At 38.0% G+C, this 22,410-nt stretch overlaps 1 protein-coding gene and 1 non-coding gene across 6 annotated transcripts in view; both read right to left on the reverse strand.

Moving 5' to 3' along the window:
- Nucleotides 1-18,924, reverse strand: part of LOC145493225 (A disintegrin and metalloproteinase with thrombospondin motifs 6-like) — a 39,808-nt gene extending 20,884 nt beyond the window's left edge. For 3 of the 5 annotated variants that reach the window (XM_081472646.1, XM_081472642.1, XM_081472643.1), the window contains exons 1-17: nt 18,797-18,924; nt 17,174-17,241; nt 16,594-16,619; nt 16,002-16,068; nt 14,900-15,204; nt 14,503-14,659; nt 11,861-12,018; nt 11,344-11,427; nt 11,000-11,127; nt 7,828-7,847; nt 7,519-7,621; nt 3,168-3,302; nt 2,814-3,078; nt 2,619-2,714; nt 1,834-1,973; nt 1,017-1,083; nt 543-630 (exon numbers count right to left, since the gene is read on the reverse strand). In XM_081472646.1, the coding sequence (XP_081328772.1) occupies nt 543-630; nt 1,017-1,083; nt 1,834-1,973; nt 2,619-2,714; nt 2,814-3,078; nt 3,168-3,302; nt 7,519-7,621; nt 7,828-7,847; nt 11,000-11,127; nt 11,344-11,427; nt 11,861-12,018; nt 14,503-14,659; nt 14,900-15,204; nt 16,002-16,068; nt 16,594-16,619; nt 17,174-17,241; nt 18,797-18,870 (1,981 nt within the window). In that variant the 5' untranslated portion in view covers nt 18,871-18,924. Of the gene's footprint in view, nt 1-542; nt 631-1,016; nt 1,084-1,833; nt 1,974-2,618; nt 2,715-2,813; nt 3,079-3,167; nt 3,303-7,518; nt 7,622-7,827; nt 7,848-10,999; nt 11,128-11,343; nt 11,428-11,860; nt 12,019-14,502; nt 14,660-14,899; nt 15,205-16,001; nt 16,069-16,593; nt 16,620-17,173; nt 17,242-17,505; nt 17,567-18,677 lie in introns of those variants that run through there. The other 2 variants (XM_081472644.1, XM_081472645.1) reach the window with 2 other exon arrangements.
- Nucleotides 8,129-8,202, reverse strand: Trnas-uga (transfer RNA serine (anticodon UGA)). The gene has a single exon. It is a non-coding gene; the product is annotated as a tRNA-Ser (tRNA).
- Nucleotides 18,925-22,410: the final 3,486 nt, after the last annotated feature.

The raw sequence follows: 22,410 nt of genomic DNA on the forward strand, positions 1-22,410 counted from the left end.
CTTCTTTTTCTTTACGAAATAATCTGTAGCTTCTCGCTGATAAGGATTTATATCGACGGTTTTAATGTCTAAACACTCGTTGAAAAGTCGCGCTGATATCCATCTCCTGCAAGTTTCTTGCAAAAGTTCTCCGGGTCCCAAGTTCGTTGCCTTGATCGAGAAGTGCGCTGATTGGGCTACATAAATAGCCCCGTGTTTCAGAAGACGTGTTTCCAATTTGCGCAACTTGAACGAGCCCAAAGAACGTCTGCTTAGGAAGTTATTTAGGGTGTGGTTAACAAATTGAAGTGCTGATCGGTTTCCCAGCCACCATGGAGAACAGATGTTTCAAGAAAAACACTCTTTGTATGCCTCTGTACGTGCAATGGTCTCAAGATAACTTCCTAAATGATCTCAGTAAGGTAATAGGAGACAATCAAGCCTCGGAGAGGGATGGTTTTTAAAAAAGAATACGGGAAGCTTTGTACAGATTCAACAGAGCCTGTATCGACCACATGTGCAAACGTAATCATAACGGATGTTCCATATCCAGCAATACTCACTTCCGTAGTAAAATGCAGATGACCCAGGTCCTCTTGCTTTCACACACTGTTCATTACGGTAACTAGTTACCGAGGTTCCAGGGCAAGCCTGTGACAAAAGCAATGAGCATTTTCAAATGCATTGTTTCCTGGTCAGGATTTGTACTGAGCCCACAGGAGAGTACAATTTTTTCGCAAATTGCCTCCTCCCCTGTTCCTTTTTTTTGCAGGCTTTCTAGCTTGCAATCCGTTAAATTATGATCGTAAACTCTGATTATATGTGTATGGTCGTATTGGGTGCTGGCTGGTTTAGCCTGGTGCAACATTGTTTTCTTCTATTAAAGGTGCATCCAGTCTTCCTTATGAATGAGTTCAAGCAGATAAAGACACTGCATTTAAAATAAAAGGGATGTAAATATACATCACAGAAAGGAAGGAGCAGTACTTATCAATTGTTTTATATTTATTGAAAACAAAAACAGAATTCACACATACCTGAATGCTACAAATTCTCCAATGTCCTGTTGGTTTTCCCTCGCATGTTTTCCCTCCGTTCGATGGCCTTTATGATTGAAAATTATATGTAGAAAAGATAATGATACCTTTTTCACACCAACTAGACACGTGAAAAGCCACGGAAACAACAATAATATGGTGACACGCTACCGCATTTGGTTACAGGTAAATACCAATAGTTGATAAATAGAATATCGACAAGGGTTACTGTCCACATGATTGGTTGTGATACACAGATGATGTATATTTGACTGATATACGATACTTATTTAGGACAATTGAGAAAATAATGCATACAACCAAAGTCGAAAATAGGGAAAGTGTTTAATCTACTTAGTTACTGAACAAGGGCACTCATGGTGTCAATAAATTACTGAGAAGGTCCTTCGCAGCTCAGTTAAAAGTCAAATCTAGAGGAAAAGACCAAATTTCATGAAATGTGTGATATATATGGGTTATTGACTAAGTGTGAGGTCAAGATGGCTGGATATTGACCAAGTTCTTTTTTTTGCGAGTTTATGGACCGAGACGGAGTCGAGGTCCATAAACTCGCAAAAAAAGAGCGAGGCCAATATTCAGCCATCTTGACCGAACAAGCTTGGTCAATAAAGGATTTATTATATGCCTTTCGGGGAAATTTTTCTTGCGGGAACGGCGGGTAGTCCCGAGCGGGCAAGATAGCCCCATCTTGCCCGCTCGGGTAGCCAATCACAGCGCAGGATTTGATTCATCTTGCCCGCTCGCGGAGCTTGCCATACAATAAATGTGATTATTTAAGTGGCATGTAAACACATACGGTGGGTTTGTGCATGTTCGTTTTCTGTGTTGTACTCCTCCACCACACGTTCGAGAACAGGATGTAAAGTTCGACCACTCGCTCCACCAGCCATTTATATGAGGACGTCCATTGTCAACACATTCTCCTTTAATGCACCACTGCGGGGATTTAACCACGTTATTTTAGTAATTCATTTATTAGTCAATTCATTAGTTAATTAATTTAATTTTTTCGCGTACCAAAACCTAACAATTCTGTAATGTATATAATATATGAATTATGAAATGAGAAAACAAATCCCGGAAAGAAAAAGAAAATCTGCACGCCGATTGGTTGAGAGCTGCAATGATCGTTTAACGCAACGAAAGGCATTTTCGAAAGCTCTGAGCAATTGTAGTGACTTTTTCAATAAACAAAGACCAGAGGGTTTTGAAATATCAATTGGAAATCTAAGAAATTTCAAGTTTGTCAACTTCATAAAATAAAAAGTGATCTTTCACGCCTTCAGGAGCGCGTGATGTTGCTTTATATTTGGCTACAATTCGTCGGTAAAGTTTCAATGTTCTTGTAATGAGGAAATTGACTACCAGGTCTAAAATACGCCCTCTCGTACTTCCACGAAGGTTAAATTTGACATAACATGTATTCTCTATTTGAAAATGGAATTGGAAACAGTCTGTTCAAAGTGCCAATTTTCGATGGAAAAGCTAATTTTTAATTGTTTTTCCTTTCCTTTCCTAATTTTAGCTCTTGTTTTTCCTTTTGCATAGAGTGTAATACTGACGTTAAAAAAGTCAGTTTACCTGTCTGCTTCCACAGGGAGTTCCATCTGCGATAGGGGCAGTTTGACTAAAGCATGAGTATCCGTCCAATGTACACCACAAGCTACCGCAGTCAGTCTGCAATGAAAGGGTAAGACAACTTGAAGATAACTGAATGAGGTATGAAAATTTGCACTTGTAGAATAACTATTCAATAGCAATGCAAACAATGATTACCCTTTTTTGGTAGCACTGTCTGTGGTTCTTTCCATACTGCAAGGCACATTGATCGTCTGCACTCATGATTTCGCCAGGAAACCTCTCTAATTGTTTCCCCTGGTTGAACTTTTTAAGATCAATCAACTTTGTTGTATCACGTGCAGTCCTGACTCCTAGTGTGTCAAATTTTATGTTGCCGGGAATACTTCTCGGTTTTATTTCCTTATAAACCACTGTTGCTTCGTTTTGGGCTTTGTCATTTAAACACGATGATCTGTCACTACTGTAAAACACATAAAAATTGCTCATTAGGTATAAATAAGGGAAACGCTAGTTAAAATAACTCCTTTCTTCTCTTCCCATTCTTCTTACTTCAGGAAATCTTGAATGATTTCGCTACTGCACGGAGACCAAGTTTCAGCAGATCGACCCCCTGGGAGTGCGGGTGCCATAATGTAGGTACCCTCTGGACAGTCGGCCCTGCTTCCATCGTGAGGCACACCCATGCTAGAGGGAACAAGAAGGAAACTCATTTATGTCGTTATTGCTACATTATTTTTGCTGTTGTATTGATGACAACTGAAAGAACTGGAAGAACATTTTTTAAGAGACAAGCTACAAACCATGGCCTTTTGTAACAGTGTGTCGTCATTATCAAATACAAATTTATGCGGTTGACTGTAGTTAACGTATTCATTGTTTTCACTTGACGTCATTAAATTCTGATATCAAAAATCTAGCTTGGGATCTCGTGAGTTTATATATTTATTGGCTTTACGACCTCCAAAATATAGATCTTCGTGCGAGTTTTTAGTTCAATAGCGCCCTTCTGTTTGCCAGTGCAGTATTTATAAATTAAAGTTTTCACACCACATGATGGCCGCGGGAAGGCTGTCACGTACCTCGAAAAGAGTGATTCATCCTGGTATTTTTAGCGAAGTCAACACTTGAGCACTTAATAATTTAGCAGTTCAAACAACTCATGTTTTAGCAGTTTGAACACTTAATATTTGGTAGTTTCCACACTTCATGTTTTAGCAGTTTCAACGCTTCAATTTTTGGCAGTTTGAACGTACACTCTATGTTTTAGCAGATTGAGTACTTAAGAGCAGCTTCGTCTAAATATCAACTAGACTTGGAAATAGCGAAAAAATCGAATTTATTCCAACTCGCCCAGAATGAAGCCCTACGGGTACTAGTTACAAAAATATTGTTTTAAGCTCGATAAATCAAAAAATTTTTTTTTCCGCAATTTTTTCGTTTCGATGCCCCAAATCGGCCAAAATCCATCGAAAATGAGCGGCATATTCAGAGGCTCGTAAACTCAAAAGTAAAAATCTTCATTACAATCTGATTACACGTCGTATTTGTACTTCCTTTCTTGTCTATTTAGAGCTAAATAGATTGTGATTTGATTGGAACAAAAATATTTGATGAATTTTCTAAATTAACGACCCAAGACAGCTTTACAAGAGGTCTACATTTAGCTTATTTTCAAATGCTAAAAAGGCGTTCTGGTACACGGCTTTTCCCAAAACGCCTAGTTTGGTCTGAAAGAGCATTGTTTCTTCTTCAAATTAGTGAAATAAAATTTTGGGGTAAATAAAATCGCGAGCGCTGAGATAGCGAACTAAATGCAGCACTTCTTCCTGAAAACGTGACCTTTGACCCAAGTGTAACGAAACCGATTACTGCAAGAAAACCCGGAAGAAAAGCAAACGCTTCGTTATTTTGAAACAATTTCTAGGGATATCTCTCCGAAACCATGATTGCAAGAAACTATTTCCAGATATGAAATCTTACAGGATGAAGGAAGGAGCTAAAGGGTGCATTTTGACACAATAACTTTGTTTGCTGAGAATTGAATTGAAGTCAATTCCAGTGAAATTTGCAAACTTGAAGTATGTTAGCCGATACTTACCTGAATATTTATATTTATAGAAGAGTCGTCTTCTTGGATTAACCTTCAAAAGAAGCAGGATCCAGATTTGAAAACCTCTAAAAGAAGAAATGTTTAATGTTCCGTGACCTGCCCGCTGCTATAAATTCCATGCAGATGCCAACCGCATGTTTGTCGTAAAACCAACTGAACTCCACTGACAGTTTCCATGTGCAACCCCAAAATAGACAATCCCCAAAAATGTAAAGTGAAATTGGCTGTCTTCAAGAACAATTAGAAGCTAGAGTCAAGTTCCATTACGTTTTAAAAGTGCTTGATTTTACTTTGTTCACTCAGTAGTTACTGTCACTTTCGAATACTGTGTAGTATCGGTCACGCCAAAACACTGCAGACCGTGCAGACTGAGTAAGTTTCCCGTACAAAGTCTCGTACGCGTTTGTCTTTTGAATCAAGAGTCAAATATTGCGCTTGTGCAGCCTTTGGATAAATGACAAACTTTCAGATATATTTAACGCTATTTTGTAACTAGACCCAAAAAAAGGAGTCACAATGAAAAGCCCAAACAAGTGTCTGCAGTCTGCACGGTCTGCACTGTTTTGACGTGACCGATTCGCGGTATTCGAACGTGAGAGTAGTGAACAAAGTCGACGCACACAAATAAAATCAAGCACTTTTTAAAGGTAATGAAACTTGACTCTAGCTTCTAACTGTTCATGAAGACAGCCAATTTCACTTTACATTTTTGGGGATTGTTTATTTTGGGGTTGCACATAGAAACTGTCAGTGGAGTTCAGTTGGTTTTACGACAAACATGCAGTTGGCATCTGCATGGAATTTATAGCAGCGGGCAGGTCACGGAACATTAAACATTTCTTCTTTTAGAGGTTTCCAGATCTGGGTCCACCTTCTTTTGAAGGTTAATCCAAGAAGACGACTCTTCTATAAATATAAATATTCAGGTAAGTATCGGCTAACATACTTCAAGTTTGCAAATTTCACTGGAATTGACTTCAATTCAATTCTCAGCAAACAAAGTTATTGTGTCAAAATGCACCCTTTAGCTCCTTCCTTCACCCTGTAAGATTTCATATCTGGAAATAGTTTCTTGCAATCATGGTTTCGGAGAGATATCCCTAGAAATTGTTTCAAAATAACGAAGCGTTTGCTTTTCTTCCGGGTTTTCTTGCAGTAATCGGTTTCGTTACACTTGGGTCAAAGGTCACGTTTTCAGGAAGAAGTGCTGCATTTAGTTCGCTATCTCAGCGCTCGCGATTTTATTTGCCCAAAAATTTTATTTCACTAATTTGAAGAAGAAACAATGCTCTTTCAGACCAAACTAGGCGTTTTGGGAAAAGCCGTGTACCAGAACGCCTTTTTAGCATTTGAAAATAGGCTAAATGTAGACCTCTTGTAAAGCTGTCTTGGGTCGTTAATTTAGAAAATTCATCAAATATTTTTGTTCCAATCAAATCACAATCTATTTAGCTCTAAATAGACAAGAAAGGAAGTACAAATACGACGTGTAATCAGATTGTAATGAAGATTTTTACTTTTGAGTTTACGAGCCTCTGAATATGCCGCTCATTTTCGATGGATTTTGGCCGATTTGGGGCATCGAAACGAAAAAATTGCGGAAAAAAAAAAAAAAAATTTTTGATTTATCGAGCTTAAAACAATATTTTTGTAACTAGTACCCGTAGGGCTTCATTCTGGGCGAGTTGGAAGAAATTCGATTTTTTCGCTATTTCCAAGTCTAGTTGATATTTAGACGAAGCTGCTCTTAATATTTTGGTAGTTTGAACACTTAATATTTTAGCACTTTAAACACTTCATGTTTTAGCAGTTTGAACAGTTCATGATTTAGCAGTTTGAACACTTCATGTTTTAGTAGTTGGAACACTGACTTAATAATTTAGCAGCTTGAGCGCTTGATTTTTTAGCAGTTTGAACACTTCCTGTTTTAGCAGTTTGAATACTTCATGTTTTAGTAGTTTTAACGCTTCATGTTTTAGTAGTTTGAATACTTCATATTTCTTTAGGGTTTCTTTAGGAAAAGTGTTCATATGGATGTTTATTCCTTTGAGAATCTGATCGCTTTAAGAGGTAAAAATAAATTCCAGATGTTTTCATTGATTTCCGGCCGCCAAATATAGCGTTTCTAGACTGAACTTTATAATTTTTTGAGAACTGGGTTAACTGAAGCACGGAATATCCGACAGACCTGAGATTCGGAGATAAAATTCTTAAATTCTTTTATTCAATGATTTTAATTTTGCTTTTCCATAACTTGGCAATAAAAACAAACAATATCGAAAATTTGTATGAAAAACGCGAACAATGCGTGTTTTTTTTATCCAGCCAACTGTAATTTTTTGCAAATAAAGTCCATTTGATGAGTGGCAGTGCTTTTAGAAAACGAAATGATCAAAACAACAGAATGAAGCTATGTTTGACTAGTAGCCAGCGTCATTTTGATCAGTTCAGTTTCGAGCCGTTTAAAACTCGGCCCAAGACCCTTAAACTCAGTCCAACATACGTAGCGCAAGGCATATGGAAATTGCCCTCACGTTTTGCGAGAATTAAGCTAAAAGCAAAAGAAATGCATCAAGACAGAGAAAAACTTACAGCGATTGTACAAGTGCTAGGGGGTGTAAACGTTTCGTTAGAAACAAACTAATATTATTCTATTAAAGAAAAAGATATCTTTACAGCTGTGAAGCGTCTGGAGCACTTGTAAAGGAACTTTGAAAAAATAAACTTTTAATTCATTTGTTATGTTACTAAATTTGCACCATCTGAACGTCAGGAAAGAGTTAGACATACTTGTGACCAGTTTCGTGAGCGATTACGAGCGCAGTTTGTAGGCCCACCATATTGTTAACGTTTCCAGCCACTATCTTGCACATGCTCCTGAGAGAAGCGAGTCCTGAATCATAAAGAAGAGATAAAGTACTAACCGAAAACTACATGCAAGGCGGAATTGAATTGTGCATGAAAAACTGAGAGCAACATTCAGATACGCATAGAGGGAAGGAAGTGAAGAAGGCTCAATGTAAATGAAGGCTGCTAATAAATACAGCGAAGAAAATTTAACTGGCATATAATTATATGACAGAAAAAATGTCTCCTTACCGCCGACTCCACTTCTCATGCTGAGCGAAAGGATAAGAAAACAAAACAAGGTCAGTCTAAGAATTTCTGTTCAAATGTTCAAAATGTTCAAAATGTTCAAATGTTGTTGTTTAAAGTGGTCAATGCACTTAACTACATCTAGCTAGTTGACAGGCATGCCACTTAAACTGAAAGAAACAAATATATCAACTGATTATCATAGGCTTAAAAATCCCAACTGGCCTGAAGCAGACCAGTTGGCTATTCACAAGCATGACCAAGGAGTTGAACAAAAGTCTACCGAGAAACAACTCCAGCTTAGTGGTCAGAGCGGGACTTGAACCCGCGACCTCCGGATTTCAGGTCCAGCGCTTTAACCGCTCGGCCACGCTGACTCCTTACAAGCGTAAGAATAGCTTTTGTGCTTTCTGCTTATATCTGTGAAATGGCAAGGGACAGACTACCTGATTTATCTCTTCCCTCTTGTCAAATTCTTCTTCACCTCCTCTCCGACTGATACTCACAATACATGTAGATGTGTAGAGCGCGACCGCACACGGTATGAGTACCACATTTTTTTTAAAAAAAAAGGTTTAAAGCTCAAGGCGTGCCTTGCTTCCTGTTTCGTTCAGTCGACCACATCTTCAGTTTATGAATTTTTTATGCAGCGTTTTCTACAATTTTGTCATCAATATGAATGATTCTAAATCAGAGAACGTAAGCTTTGTTTCAGGTTTAATTTCTGTGCTTATCGTCGTTTTGACAGAAGAAGGTCACTCTTCCAACGGATTGAGCGAGATGTTTTCGTGGGTGCTTATTCGAACTGACGATTTTTTTTCAAGAAGGCATGCGCCACTGACCGCCCTTTTTGTCCTCTCAAGGCAATGTGAGTAAGTCGGCTTCGGCCGAGATGGCTGTGGTCGCTCGGCACCCGGGTTGGAAAGGCGTATAGAGTGGTCTGTTGCAAAAGCTCTCCCTGTTATTTTATGAAAGTTCCTCTCTTCATGAGGTCTATCACATCGCAAGAACCTCCAAACAAGAGTGCTGCATCCGACTCATCTCGTTCTCAAACTGTAAAGAAAACCCCGTATCCATCTAATCAGGGTGAACGTTCCTATGCAACAGTGGAAGATGTTGAGCTCTCTTCAGAACTTCTAGACCTTACCACCAAAGCTTCTACTAAGCCACTGACCAAGGCGAAATGGAAGGAGTTATCAGCCAATTCTCCCACCGGCATGCGGGAACCCACTATGGAGGCAGGCATGAAGGAAGAAATCCGAAAATCAAACGCCGTTCGGAAGACCGAAGATGTCTTTGTCTTTGACGATGGTCTTGCTGAGAAGCAGAGGCCCATTATCACAGTGGCAGGGCCAATACTATCAGCGCTGATGCACCTGGACTCACCCCCTGACGAGGAAGGGGAAAATGGAATTATCCTGATGTCATGCGGGAAATGTTAGAAGACGCTTTTGCCATGCTAGGTAACGTAGGATAGGATAGGGGATAGGAAGCCTTTATTTCAACACGATGAATTTTAAAGCTAGAAGCTCGTGGGGTCGTGTATAAAAACGTCATTGTACGTCTGAATGTTTGGCGGCAACGACACTTTTCAGAATGCTGATCTAGGGAAACAGGCATTGCGCAAGGACCTACTAACAGATAAACATTTTTTTCGCACATCAGTTACACGACACACTTTCACGACAAGGCATCAAACTCCAAACGGATTTGTAAGCCAAAGGAAGGCAACAAGCCACAGGGTCATCCTTTGGTGACCAAACCCCGTTTAGGCGGGGACAGCAGGCTAGGGCAGGCTGAAAAGGAAAATGACACTAGTCTGGAGGGTCAGGGGCTAAATACAGCAGAACCATCTGCGTATCTCCTCTCACTCCTACACAATCAAACGGCAAACCGACAATGAACTTTCCTAACGAATCGGAAGCTTTTTTCGATAGACAAATGGATTCTTCAAGCTGTTTCGGAATACAAGATACCCTTTGTCATGACACCATGTCAGTGGCGAGCTCCACCAACGGTGGTCCAGGAGGGGCAGTAGGCAGAACTGATGAGAGAGGCAATTCAGTCTCTCATGTCCAAGGGGGCAGTTTCCAGAGTACATCCTTGCCCACGGCGGTTCGTTTAAACACCTTCTGCTGGAGAGGGGATCAAGCACAGGGGAGTTTCGTTCTGTGATCAACTTGAACGTAATAAAAAGATTTCTCCCCTAAGGAGAAGCTCACAATAAAGGGGCTCGCTACTGCCCGCTCTCTCCTCTGCCAGGGCGATTATATGATGAAGCTCGACTTCAAGGTCAAGGGTTACTACGCAGTCCCGATACACCAGGAATCGAAGAGATATCTCCGCTTCCAACATTTGAATTCCGTTGCCACTTCACCAGCCACTCCACTCCGAATGCTTCTACTTCTGTCGCAGTGCATGCGGATGACTTTTGAAGACTATTCTGGTAGCAACGGACTGGTAATCGGCAGAGATCAAACGACAATGGGGGAGTTTGCCAGGGCATTACTTATGTGTCATTACAGTTTACTGGAGGTCAGGATTTACTGGACTCCTCATGCTACAGTTAGCGGAACAGTTATTAAAGCTACTGCATGTTCAAGATTTTGGATACTTTATCCAGCAACCCTTATAGTTCGCACATGTATTGCGAGTATTAATCGGAGAGAAGGTGAACAAAAAACATTATTTCCCCGGAAGGAAGATACTTACCTGCCGGGGAAATAAAGTTCTTCCAACTTCCTTGTAGACTGATACCAGCAATACTGTTCCCCAACCAGAGTCGGATCAGACTTCTCCCCTCCTTATTACTGTCTTTTGTGACCTTCGCACTACTCTCTCAGAGAAGCAAGGAACGTCTTAAACTTTTCTAAAAATGTGGTTCAGCTCTGCACCTGTATTGCTCGTATCAATCTACGAGGAAGTCCGAAGAACTACATCTCCCCGTCAGGTAAGTAAGTACCTGCCCTTCGGGGAAATATTATTTCTTGATGTAGATAAGGTAACGCTGTAGCTTTTCGATCGCTTTCACCATTTACATTCAGTTAATTTCCCTAATTTTTTCGTAAAAAATATCGAGTGCAGAGCTATTTTTCAATATTTGACTGAAAGGCATGAAAGGATTTCTAATTTCGGGCATTCTACCCCAGTTCCCTTTTCCTGTTTGGTTATTTACCTGTATATAAGGGAACATACGTCAAAATGATCGGGACTAGCATCGTCTGGGTTGTTAATAGATCTTAAATAACTTGCCAACTTCTTCATCCATAACATTTTGGTATCTGTGTATTCTACTTCTAAAACCTGAGGAAGTTGAAGATATCAAACATTAAAACTGACAGTAAAACGGGCACCAACATTAAACGGGAACAGTCACAATAACACTAATGTATTATTGTAACGGTAACACGATATAAACCGTGACAGTAATGATGACAATAATTATGAGCTATAACTATAGATTCCAATCCTAACCATGCAATTAGCACAAGGAAAGTAGTAAACCGTTCAGCGGCTTACCTTTTTGTCGATTACAATTATTCCCGAAACTACGTAAGAGATACGAATATCTCCAATGCTCGGATCCATTAGGAGACCTGAAATCTACAACAAACATGCAGAATATCAAAATGTTGAAAATTTAGCAACGTGATGTTCACTGGATAAAAGTCATAAAAGACAAGAGGAACAAAAAGAGCTCCAGAAATTTAACAAATCGAATGTGGTTTAGCGTTGTCTGTACTCTTATCGACAATGATATGCGTCATGACAGTGATGACGATTAAGTCTAAAATCTGAATGACACCAGTTGATAGCTCTTGATCAAACTTTTCTCTACGTTTTTTAAAGTTTAAGTCATAAGGAGGTTAATTTCCAGTTAATAGCCAGTGACAGCGCATAACTGCTAAACTACTAATCTTCTTAACAGCTAATCTGGACACTCCCCAGCCACTTTCAAGATATTTTAATGGGCAAGGGACGTCAATATTCAACACTAACAAAGTTAATCCGGGCAGGCTCTTGCTATATTTCTTACTATATTTCCCAACAAAAGAAGGAACTGTTGAGGGTCGCGATTTTCTCTCTCTAGACTGGCTGCTGTATCAGCTTCGAGCATCAGGAATGCCTCCATTGTTTTGAGTTTCATCTTTTCTTTCTTAACTTCGTCCGATTTGTTATTGGTGCTCATCAAATCTGCAAAACAAGAGCTTCTTTGAAATAGTATGATGCTATAAAACGAATTTTATTTAGGGCTTGTATGTGTCCCGAAAGTGGTACCTTTTTAGGCTGAAGAAACATGAAAATGTAGGAATTTCACGAGCTGAGGTAACGAAATTCATTTAGGTATTGAAATGTCCTTTCAAAATATCGGCCACAAACATATCTAACGGTTGACTCTCTTTTATGCGCTTTTATCTTACGTTCGCTCGCACGTATTTTGAACGAACTTTTGGCTCATAGACGTTGCCTGTCTAGATAAATGATTGATTGATTGATTGATTGATTGGCTGATTGGCTGATTGACTGATTGACTGATTGACTGATTGACTGATTGACTGATTGACTGATTGACTGACTGATTGACTGATTGACTGATTGACTGATTGACTGACTGACTGATTGACTGACTGACTGATTGACTGACTGACTGATTGACTGACTGACTGACTGATTGACTGACTGACTGATTGACTGACTGACTGACTGATTGACTGACTGACTGATTGACTGACTGACTGATTGACTGACTGACTGATTGACTGACTGACTGATTGACTGACTGACTGATTGACTGACTGACTGATTGACTGACTGACTGATTGACTGACTGACTGATTGACTGACTGACTGATTGACTGACTGACTGATTGACTGACTGACTGATTGACTGACTGACTGATTGACTGACTGACTGATTGACTGACTGACTGATTGACTGACTGACTGATTGACTGACTGACTGATTGACTGACTGACTGATTGACTGACTGACTGATTGACTGACTGACTGATTGACTGACTGACTGATTGACTGACTGACTGACTGATTGACTGATTGACTGATTGACTGAATCATGCAGTCATGTAAGCTTTATAAGGAGCTAACCAATGCAAGATTCTAGACAAAGGATGTTGTGTGCCTACCGTGGGCTTGGGAAGGGGGAGTCATTTACATGGAAGGTAAATGAAAGGGCCATATTGTCTGTCAAAAATCGATGTATAAATGGTCAGGTTTTGGAACTTGGGGCGTAGCCTTTTCGTATAAAACTTTGTCGGGCAATCGCCTGGGCTATGTTTTATTTTAGCCGAAGACTGTGACTTGTTCGTTCAAACCCTACGTAGCGTCTTACCTTTAAGTTCACATAACAATGGCTACAAACGTATTACGAGAATCTGATTTAAGTTTAGGATCTTGGCAATAATGTTGAAACTTCTTGATACGTCTTTGATGTTTATTGTAATTTATTTGGAAAGTTCCAGAGTTGCGTGATTCAGCATATCGAAAGTAATGAATATATACCGTACAATTCTGAAAGTAGCGATCTCTCCTAAAATAACGTTAATTTTTTACTTTCATATTGAATCCGGAAAATAACGGTCCCTCCGAAAGTAACGACCCACTCGAAAGTAGCGGCCAGGTGAAGATTACTACTCGACTGCAATAAAAAACCGAATTATATTTGATGTAATATTTGATATAACGTTTCAATCAGTATTAGTTACATTGCGATATAATATCACCATACCTTTCTTCCTACAGTACCAAAAATGGGGCCGTTATTTGTTTATACAGTCTGCTTTGTTTATGTTGGTAGTTGTTTAGTAATAGACATGAACAGAATTTTTTATTGTGTTACATGTCCGCTTTGTCTGAAACGACTGTTACCGTACAAACGTTTTTTAACCATAACGGCTGCCCGAAAGACGGCTACCCGAACGTAACGGCCCGTTTTGCCTCCTAAATCCGAAAGTTCGTAACGGGGGCCGTTACTTTCGGAATTCTACGGTAATTTGCTAAAAAAGGTAACAAGGTGGGGAAAGTGAAATTGCGACGAATAAGTGGGCAGGCTGTTAAGGTGTGAGCGAAGAGGATCGACCGTAAAAGAGGATCGATCAAAAAGAGGAAAGGAGGAAAAAGAGAGACCAAGAATGAAAAAAAAAAAAAAAAAAAAAAATTAAGGAAAAAGATGTACATAGCGGCAGTTTCTTCGATGCAGAAGGTATGCATAAATCAATCGAGTTAGAAAGTTGACAATGAACGATGATGCCATTCGAGAGGTTGCCGGAGGCAAATTTCTATTTCTTTGGTTTACAGAAGAATAATGGATATTTATAAACCTCGACTCCTCGTCAGTTGCTAAGGCATTAAGCCAGCAATGAACTGTTGAGTTAATCTTTATTGCATTCTCACCATTTGCTCATTTTTTTAACAGTAGAGAGATTGATTTAATATGGAATGAATAGCAGTATTAAACCAGTGTAGTTGCTCGTTTTGTTCTCGGGGTTTCGCTCTTGCAGTCAGTTTCCTTATTTTCTGGGATGTTCTCAGCACGTAGCAAACGAAACTTGTAATCATCGTTTATCGCATCAAAGACTGCCATACCGATATGCCCCACCCTCTCCACTCCCCCAAAATACCCATCTCCCATACGCACCAAATAGAAATATAATTCCTACCTGTTTTTGATGTTTGGTCATCAACGTGAATCTGAAGAGACCTCTTGTAAATTAAATGAGGTGTCGCTTTTTGTCCATTGGGAGCTGCCCTCTTTGCAAGATGAGTCGGTAGTGGGTGTATGAACAAAGTATCACTTGATAGTTTTAGCATCCCAGTCTAGGGTGATTTAAAAATGAAAATAAAACTAATAGTTTTGATACAATGTTCAAGTAAGGATTTTAAAACTTTTAATACGACACATGGACTGTGTCACCCATTAGTATATGAGTTATGGAAAACTGATCGTTTAAGTTAATGTAAAGTTTATCACAATTCTTTTCTAAACGTTCGCACTTTAAAAAGTGCACTGGCATTGAAGTTTTGATGGAAATTGTTGCATACAGTGTATGTACATACCAGTCCTCCTTCATTGCTAACTGCAACCATTGAATGTGGATCGGACACCACGTGACCAAGATAGTATGTGTTTTTGGGCACGCTAGCATGTGACACTGTGCCATCAGTACGCCTCGTCTCCATGATGAGGTTACGTGACATCAACTTTCGGTTCAATGTAAGGTTCAAGTCCAGTTCTCTACCAAATGCAGGGACTTTATAAAACACGTTTTCGCGTAGTTCATCCGTTCGTCGCTGACGTTGGTCATGAATTGGAAGACCTCTTTCATCTAGCTGGTACGGACTAGTTACATCATACTCTGGAACTGCAGCAGAAACAGGGAAAACAGAGTTAAAATGGTTGTTTACCATTTGGTGCAAATGGTGAGCAAAAATGCCTGAAAGTAAATTTCGTTCAGATTGGTCATTTACCATTTACTTAAAAACCTCCAATTTACAGGAAGAAACTAGGACGAGCTCGGCCGGATCATAATTCCAAGGTGCAGTGGCGGTGAAGAATTGCAAATAGTAAGCACATTTTCCACTTGAATAATTCGTTGAAAAAAATTTAGGACTTCCTTTCAAGAAGTTCCGTTTAATTTAAACATTTCCCGGTCAGTCCAGCCAAAATTGTCTTACATTAACATTGTAACCGAAATTTCGGGAATTTTTGGGTAAATGGTAAACAACCAATTTATGACTAGGCCGGGTGTAGAAAACCTTTTTCAGGGCTCGATAAAAGACTAGATATTCTTTAAGGTCTTGGACAAAACAGGGTTCTCAAAATATCATCAGAAAGAATGCAAACCACATCACACAAGAAAATAAATCAAGCAATGAATATTCAGTAATAAGAAAAGCGAGTCGATGGAAAAATAACCGTCTTGAAGAATCTAGCATTAGTGAATCTAACTAAAAGAGAACCATATTATTCAAGTTACTTTCTGCGACTTTGATCATTGCCCCAGGCATGATCTCGATCACTCTGAAGCACATTCATAGAATGTTAGAGAGATAGACATCTCACTTCCTAAAAATTTGAACTATGAAACTTCGGGGAAATGAACGACAATGGAAACTATCTTCATTACCACTTTAGCGCGAATTAAACCGGTTTTCCTACCTTGTAAATGATTATCAACGCCGAAAAAGTAATTCAGGTCGTTTTCTGTCATATGATGGTGAAGGGACTGTATGGGAAACAATCATGCATCAGAAATGAATGAAAAAAAACAATAGATTAATAACCTAAATCAAGAACATATCTAGTAGTTCTTAGTGTTTAAGTAGAAGCTACTATTATACGGAATTCTCTATTCTGATTAGGCTCACTTTCAGGCGCGCGTCGTATTTCTGCTGCAGAAGCTGGATCACATTTTATTGGACAATGTACTTAAATGGCGTGTTCACTTGTTAGCTGTGCTTGTATAGTTATTATGAATAATTGTACGACTTTCTTTGGGGTTTATCGTACTGGGTAACTTTGATATCTCGCTTTTGAAAAAAATTCACAGATGACTCCGTTTCTGACAATATTCGCTCGCCTTACTTGAGTGTAAAACGTTTCTTAGATAAAACTGGCAATCTTTGATCTCTTTACACTTTATTTAACCTGTTTCTTTTCTCTCTCTCTGGGCAAAACTAGAAGGGAGGCTGGTATTACATGGAAAATTACAGTCTTTCCATCGTAAAGCAATTGATGTACATGTACTTACGTTATGGCGCATCGTCCTTGCACAAGCTATGGATTATAAGTTAAAATATCAGTGAGAAAACAGTGATATTTACGACATTCTAAAAACGTATTGGAAGAGAAAATTTCAGTTAGACCCTAGATAAAAACGGTAAATATAGCAAATGTGTTAAATAAGAGCATTACTCAGGCACATTATACGTTTACGTAAAATTGTGAATTGTTTCCAGTCGACTCTCTGGCTGCCACTACTTCGATTGTCACTTGCTTAAAGGTTTGGTTTGGGACTTACGTCATTCCCAAGAGCTCTGCTGCTGCAGTTTTACAAACAATCAAAATAACATACATGATACGTGCGATTTACCCTGAGGTTTAGGTGTAATGTCATGCCAGGGTCGTGGGGGTTTAAGTGAAAACTTTCTTGTTTTCGTAGCATATGATGTATTAAAATAAATGGTCAAATGATTGTTTTACAAGAAAACATGTTTACCTACATGTATTTTTATGCATATGATGCTCCCTCAAACCCAAGCTCCTAAAAATTGCGTTAGTAAGATAGCAACAATGCCAGGATTACTGTAACTGGTTTCTTGGTCTCTTACCCTCACAAAACAATGCTGTTAGGAGAATCATGAACAAGGCCAGCGACTCAGTGAGCTTCATCCTAAAACTAAAGATTGCATAAAGTTGAAGTTATGTATAAATGTTAGATAAAGTCACTTTTAATTTATAAGAGCGATAAAAGATGTCTTGCCTCATTATCTAGCCCTCTCAAATGTATCAGGGGCAATTTTGATCAGTCAGCCGGTTGAACAATTTTTATCCCCGGAACAGCATTCATCATTTAAGCTCGTTCTGTACGTTCCGCCCCTAATAAACCCTAAATTATTGAAATTCATGAGAAACTATTTTTTTATGTATTTGAGTTACTCACGTGCTTTTTTATCGATCGAGATATTCTCTCCGCGCAAAGAAGATTTTTACCAGTTAGGAACCTGCCGTCAGTGAAGGAATTTCTCTTGATCGGTCGATAATCGACTCTGATAAGCAATTGCAACCCAGTGTGTTTAAATACCCCCTCGTCCCGTGAGTCTCCAGAGCAGGAGACTCCCGTTTTGTTTACTTAAATTATTATTATTTTTTTTTACATTAGTCAGGAAATATCAAAGCAGTTCTTAACTCTACTATTGAAAATGTCCTATAAGCCCTGAGAGACTTAAATTACTCACGTCTTTTTCAGTTCTGTCGACTTAGTAATTCGAAAAATTCATAGTTTTAAGAAAGTTTGACCGTCAGGCAATTTTTATTGATTGAAGACTTTGTGTCATTCGAAAGATTTCATTGGTCGAGTATAGACACTAAACAATCATAATTTATAACTGTCCGCTTGTCAAAGAACTCTTTCTTTGTGTACTTAGTTACTTACGCCAATCTTTGGATGAAATTCCGACAGCTACATGCCAGCTTGCCGGGACAGGGTTACTGAAAATTGAACTATTTGACTGTCGAAGGAACCTAAACAGCCTGTATACGCAAATCTAGAAAATACACTTTGGAACAAGGTCAAAATTTCATTTAGATTTATGCACTACTAAGCTCGTTTTGCCTCATCTGTACCTTATAAGAAACACGTTACATAAGACATGAACACGCTAGGACAAAAATAAGAAATAGATCTATCTTCGCTTTTACTTATATAATTGTGTAACGACAAATAAATGCTTATCAAGAGAAAAAAATAAAGAGCAAAGCAATTTCAAATCCATAGGGGCGAATCTAGGGCGTGAAAAAATGGATCAAGGGTCGTCGACATGCAGAAAATCCTTTTGCATCCAAACAAGTAACATTTTATCAGTTGCGCGATTTTTTTTTTTTTATTTCACCATTCCATCACAAAAACGGGGTGAGTAGAATAATAAAATTTCTACTGTGTAGGTTAGGAAATAGATTATATAACATGCTATCCTCTCCTCAGTTTGCATGCAAAATTATCCGCAAGTTATCTCCTACAGTTATCGATTTACAACGCAACAAAGTTCAAATAGATGTTAAACACATGCACAAAAGTTAAAAATTTAAAACTGTCAAAGAATCTTCAGTGCTTACTCTCTTTGCTACACCAGAGCAGATGTTTGGTTTCCCCTCGGTTTTCAGAGAGGATAGGGTTTCATTAATCTTCTGGGCGGACAATTTTGTAGTGACCGAGCAAACGTTGGATTCCTTACCTTATCAGTTTTTTCGTTGATGATACGCACAGCTTTATTCTCAGGCTGCCAACCGAGTCTTGTTTACAAAGCATCTATTACCACGGAAGTAAGATTGCAGAATGTTTGCTTAGGTCTCGGTTAAACTGTAAACACCTTGGGCATAAAAATATTGCATTTGAAAAAAATGTTTGTTTTAGTAAAGATAAGTGTAAACATGTTTTCAGGATCCGAAAATTCTGTTGACATTGCTGCACCAGGTGGAACATTACTTGCTAGGAACACCGACTTTCAGGGGTGAAAACGTGACTTTATACTAAAAAGACGCTCGTGCGTCAGATGCGAGTATTCCTTCGACATGAAGCAAAAACACATTGATGGACTCGTTACCTCTCTAACTGTGGTTTTGACAGCTATTTTATAAAAACAGGAAGACTAAATATTAAACACGATGTCTGTATTATCAGAAACAACAGATTTCTAAATTGTTACATGCTCACTAGTAAATAAAGCGAGCAGAACCCTGCCAAGTTTAGCTATACAGTTTATGTACAGTCTCAGTCAAGCTAAGTGAATTGGACTTTTTATGCAAATATTATATCTCAAAGCAAGAATTAGAGGAAAGTTCAAACAAAGGAAAACTGTTGTGAGCAAATATTGATTGAACTCAAAATAAACGTGATAAGATATTGACAAGACATACTTAGGCATAGTGGTAACAACAACGTTTCAGCCTTCCGAACGGATAAGCGAATAAGCAGACTGCTGAAAAAACAGCAACCTCTAGGTAAATTAGACTTGTCTCATTTTAAAATTGTGTAGGTTAAAGACTTGTCTCATTTTAAAATTGTATAGGTTAAAGAAGCCTATATTTGAAAGCCTCAAGAAAGGCTGGAAATTAAGCAGTCGCAATCACGATTATAAGACTACAGTCAAGTAAGCTTGCAATCCGCTCTAACTAATTAACAAATAAAGAAGCCTAAGCCGTTTATTACACTGTGATAAAACACGAGGGGCATTTGATAACACGAGGGAAATGTAGAAAACACGAGCCGCAGGCGAGTGTTTTCTACATTTCTCGAGTGTTCTCAAATGTCCGGAGTGTTTTATCAGAGTTTCTTTATTTGTTTTATGATATAGAGGTAATGTGGCGAAAAACAATAAAACAAGCTTTTTCTATGTTTTATACTCTAATAAAACATGGATTTTTGACCAATCAGAGCGCGTGCAGGGTCCTGTCGATATTCATGATAAACTGTGATAAATCACTTGTAAAGCCAGAAGCCTTTTTGCCCCATATCGCTTTCATTAAATGTGCAGTTCATGGTGATATCAAATTAAGATTTGAATGAAGGAAACGTTATCCAAGCCTTTCTTTTTCGTGCGTTTAACGGCAACCGAAAAAGCAAACAGAATTTTTGTAGTGAATAATACACAGAGGTTAAACAGGAATCATTTAAATATTTCTTTACTTCCATCTTTGTATTCTATAGGCGAGAAAAAGTTATCCATCGATTGGTAAATTAGTATCTCACGTTAACGGGTAAGATGATAAATCGCAAGAAATTCTAAATTATGATTTTCACTTGGCCATCATTTAAAATAATTACAATAACAAAACCAACTATCGTCAAAATATGTGAATAGAAAAGACCTGAGCACACTATTGTATGTATTTGAAGAAAATAAACAACAAACCCAATGCAATGTTCCCAGTGTTTATAATTTCTCTTTTTACTTATTAAGGTGGCTGACAACAGTTAATTGCTGCAATAATGGCATCAAACAAATGACTGCTTATGCCGTTGCTGTGGTAACCTGTTGAGTATCTTGAATTGTTTCCACAAAACGCTATGTAATTACTTTTGCGTGATTACATTGGATTACTTTTACCTTGTTTGCTTTTCTGATAAGGCAGACCGACATTTGTAAATCCTGTAAATTGTACATTGGCATCTCGGCCATTTTCAGCAGGAGTTTTGAAATTACCAACACCATAAGCGATCATAGTTTACTTTCTAAATAACCATCGATCACGATATAAGGGCAAAAAAAAAAAAAAAGAAAAAAAGAAAAAAAAAAGAAAAGTTGTAGAATATTAACTCAAATCTTCGTTGAATGGACGTTCACTTCAAATTTATCAAAGCCAATGTGGAAAATTTTAACGTTTACACGTACCGGCCGTAAACAGATGACTCTTTCTGCCCATATGACCAGGATAGCTCTACTACGTCAAATGCTGCGAAGTTTTTTTATGAGATGTCGGCCGAGTGACAGCCTGGTTCTCGTCACCGACCTATTTTATGCAGCTATAAATTTTAAGAATTTTGCTGTTTTTATTATTGTTATTATTATTATTATTATTATTATTATTATTGTTGTTATTATCGTTTTTCAGTGACTGTCACGGATGTGTTTCTGTCTGATGGTACTGCCATGTCAATAAATTTACAGGTTTTCGTTTTGTGGTCTTTAATCACTGTATCGGGTCTGTTGGCTGTTATTTTCCTGTCTGTGTGTATTGGCATGTCCCATAATATCGTGACATCCTCGTTTCTTTAGGTTTTTGTGTTCTTCCAGCACTTTTTAGTATTGTTATTGTTATTGTTATTGTTATTGTTATTGTTATTGCTATTGCTATTGCTATTGCTATTGCTATTGCTATTATTGTTATTGTTATTGTTATTGCTATTGCTATTATTGTTATTGTTATTGTTATTGCTATTGCTATTGCTATTGCTATTATTGTTATTGTTATTGTTATTGCTATTGTTATTGCTATTGCTATTATTGTTATTGTTATTGTTATTGTTATTGCTATTGCTATTATTGCTATTATTGCTATTGTTATTGCTATTGTTATTGCTATTGCTATTATTGTTATTGTTATTGTTATTGTTATTGCTATTGCTATTATTGCTATTATTGCTATTGTTATTGTTATTGTTATTGCTATTGCTATTGCTATTGTTATTGTTACTGTTATTGTTATTTTATGATTATTATTATTATTACTATTATTATTATCAATATTATTTCTTAAAACATAAGCAGGCGAATATTAACGTTAAAAGCCGACATTTCTGCGTCATCGTGACACCATTCTCAAGGCAAAGTGAATAAATAACGCGAAGATTTGATTTATATAGTCTCTACGAATTAGCATAATAACAAGGATCACAAGTTCTTCAAGTGAATACTTTTGCGCGAATTGAGTCCGTTTGCACGTTTAGGGATGGTTTAAGTTTTCTTATAAAAAGCATCCAACGAATGCTTCTAACGAATTTGATTGCCTGATATATAAATCAAATCTTCGCATTATTTATTCACTTTGCCTTGAGAATGGTGTCACGATGACGCCGAAACGTCGGCTTTTAACGTTAATATTCGCCTGCTTATGTTTTAATCATTATTATTATTACTATTGTTATTATTATACAGCAGTATAATATTGTACCTACACGAAAAAAGAAATTAAATAAAAATAACCCACGAGCGAAGCAAGAACCGCACTTGACCCATGGCCGCGCAGTTAAAAAACAATGCCCTATAAGCATCGTTAAAACCATTAAAAAAAAGAAAATAAATACCACGTTTCATCATCTTTAAAGTTCATTTCTTTATTTTGAAACGAT

This window comes from Orbicella franksi, chromosome 7, assembly GCF_964199315.1.
Source record: "Orbicella franksi chromosome 7, jaOrbFran1.1, whole genome shotgun sequence".
Classification (NCBI taxonomy): domain Eukaryota; kingdom Metazoa; phylum Cnidaria; class Anthozoa; order Scleractinia; family Merulinidae; genus Orbicella; species Orbicella franksi.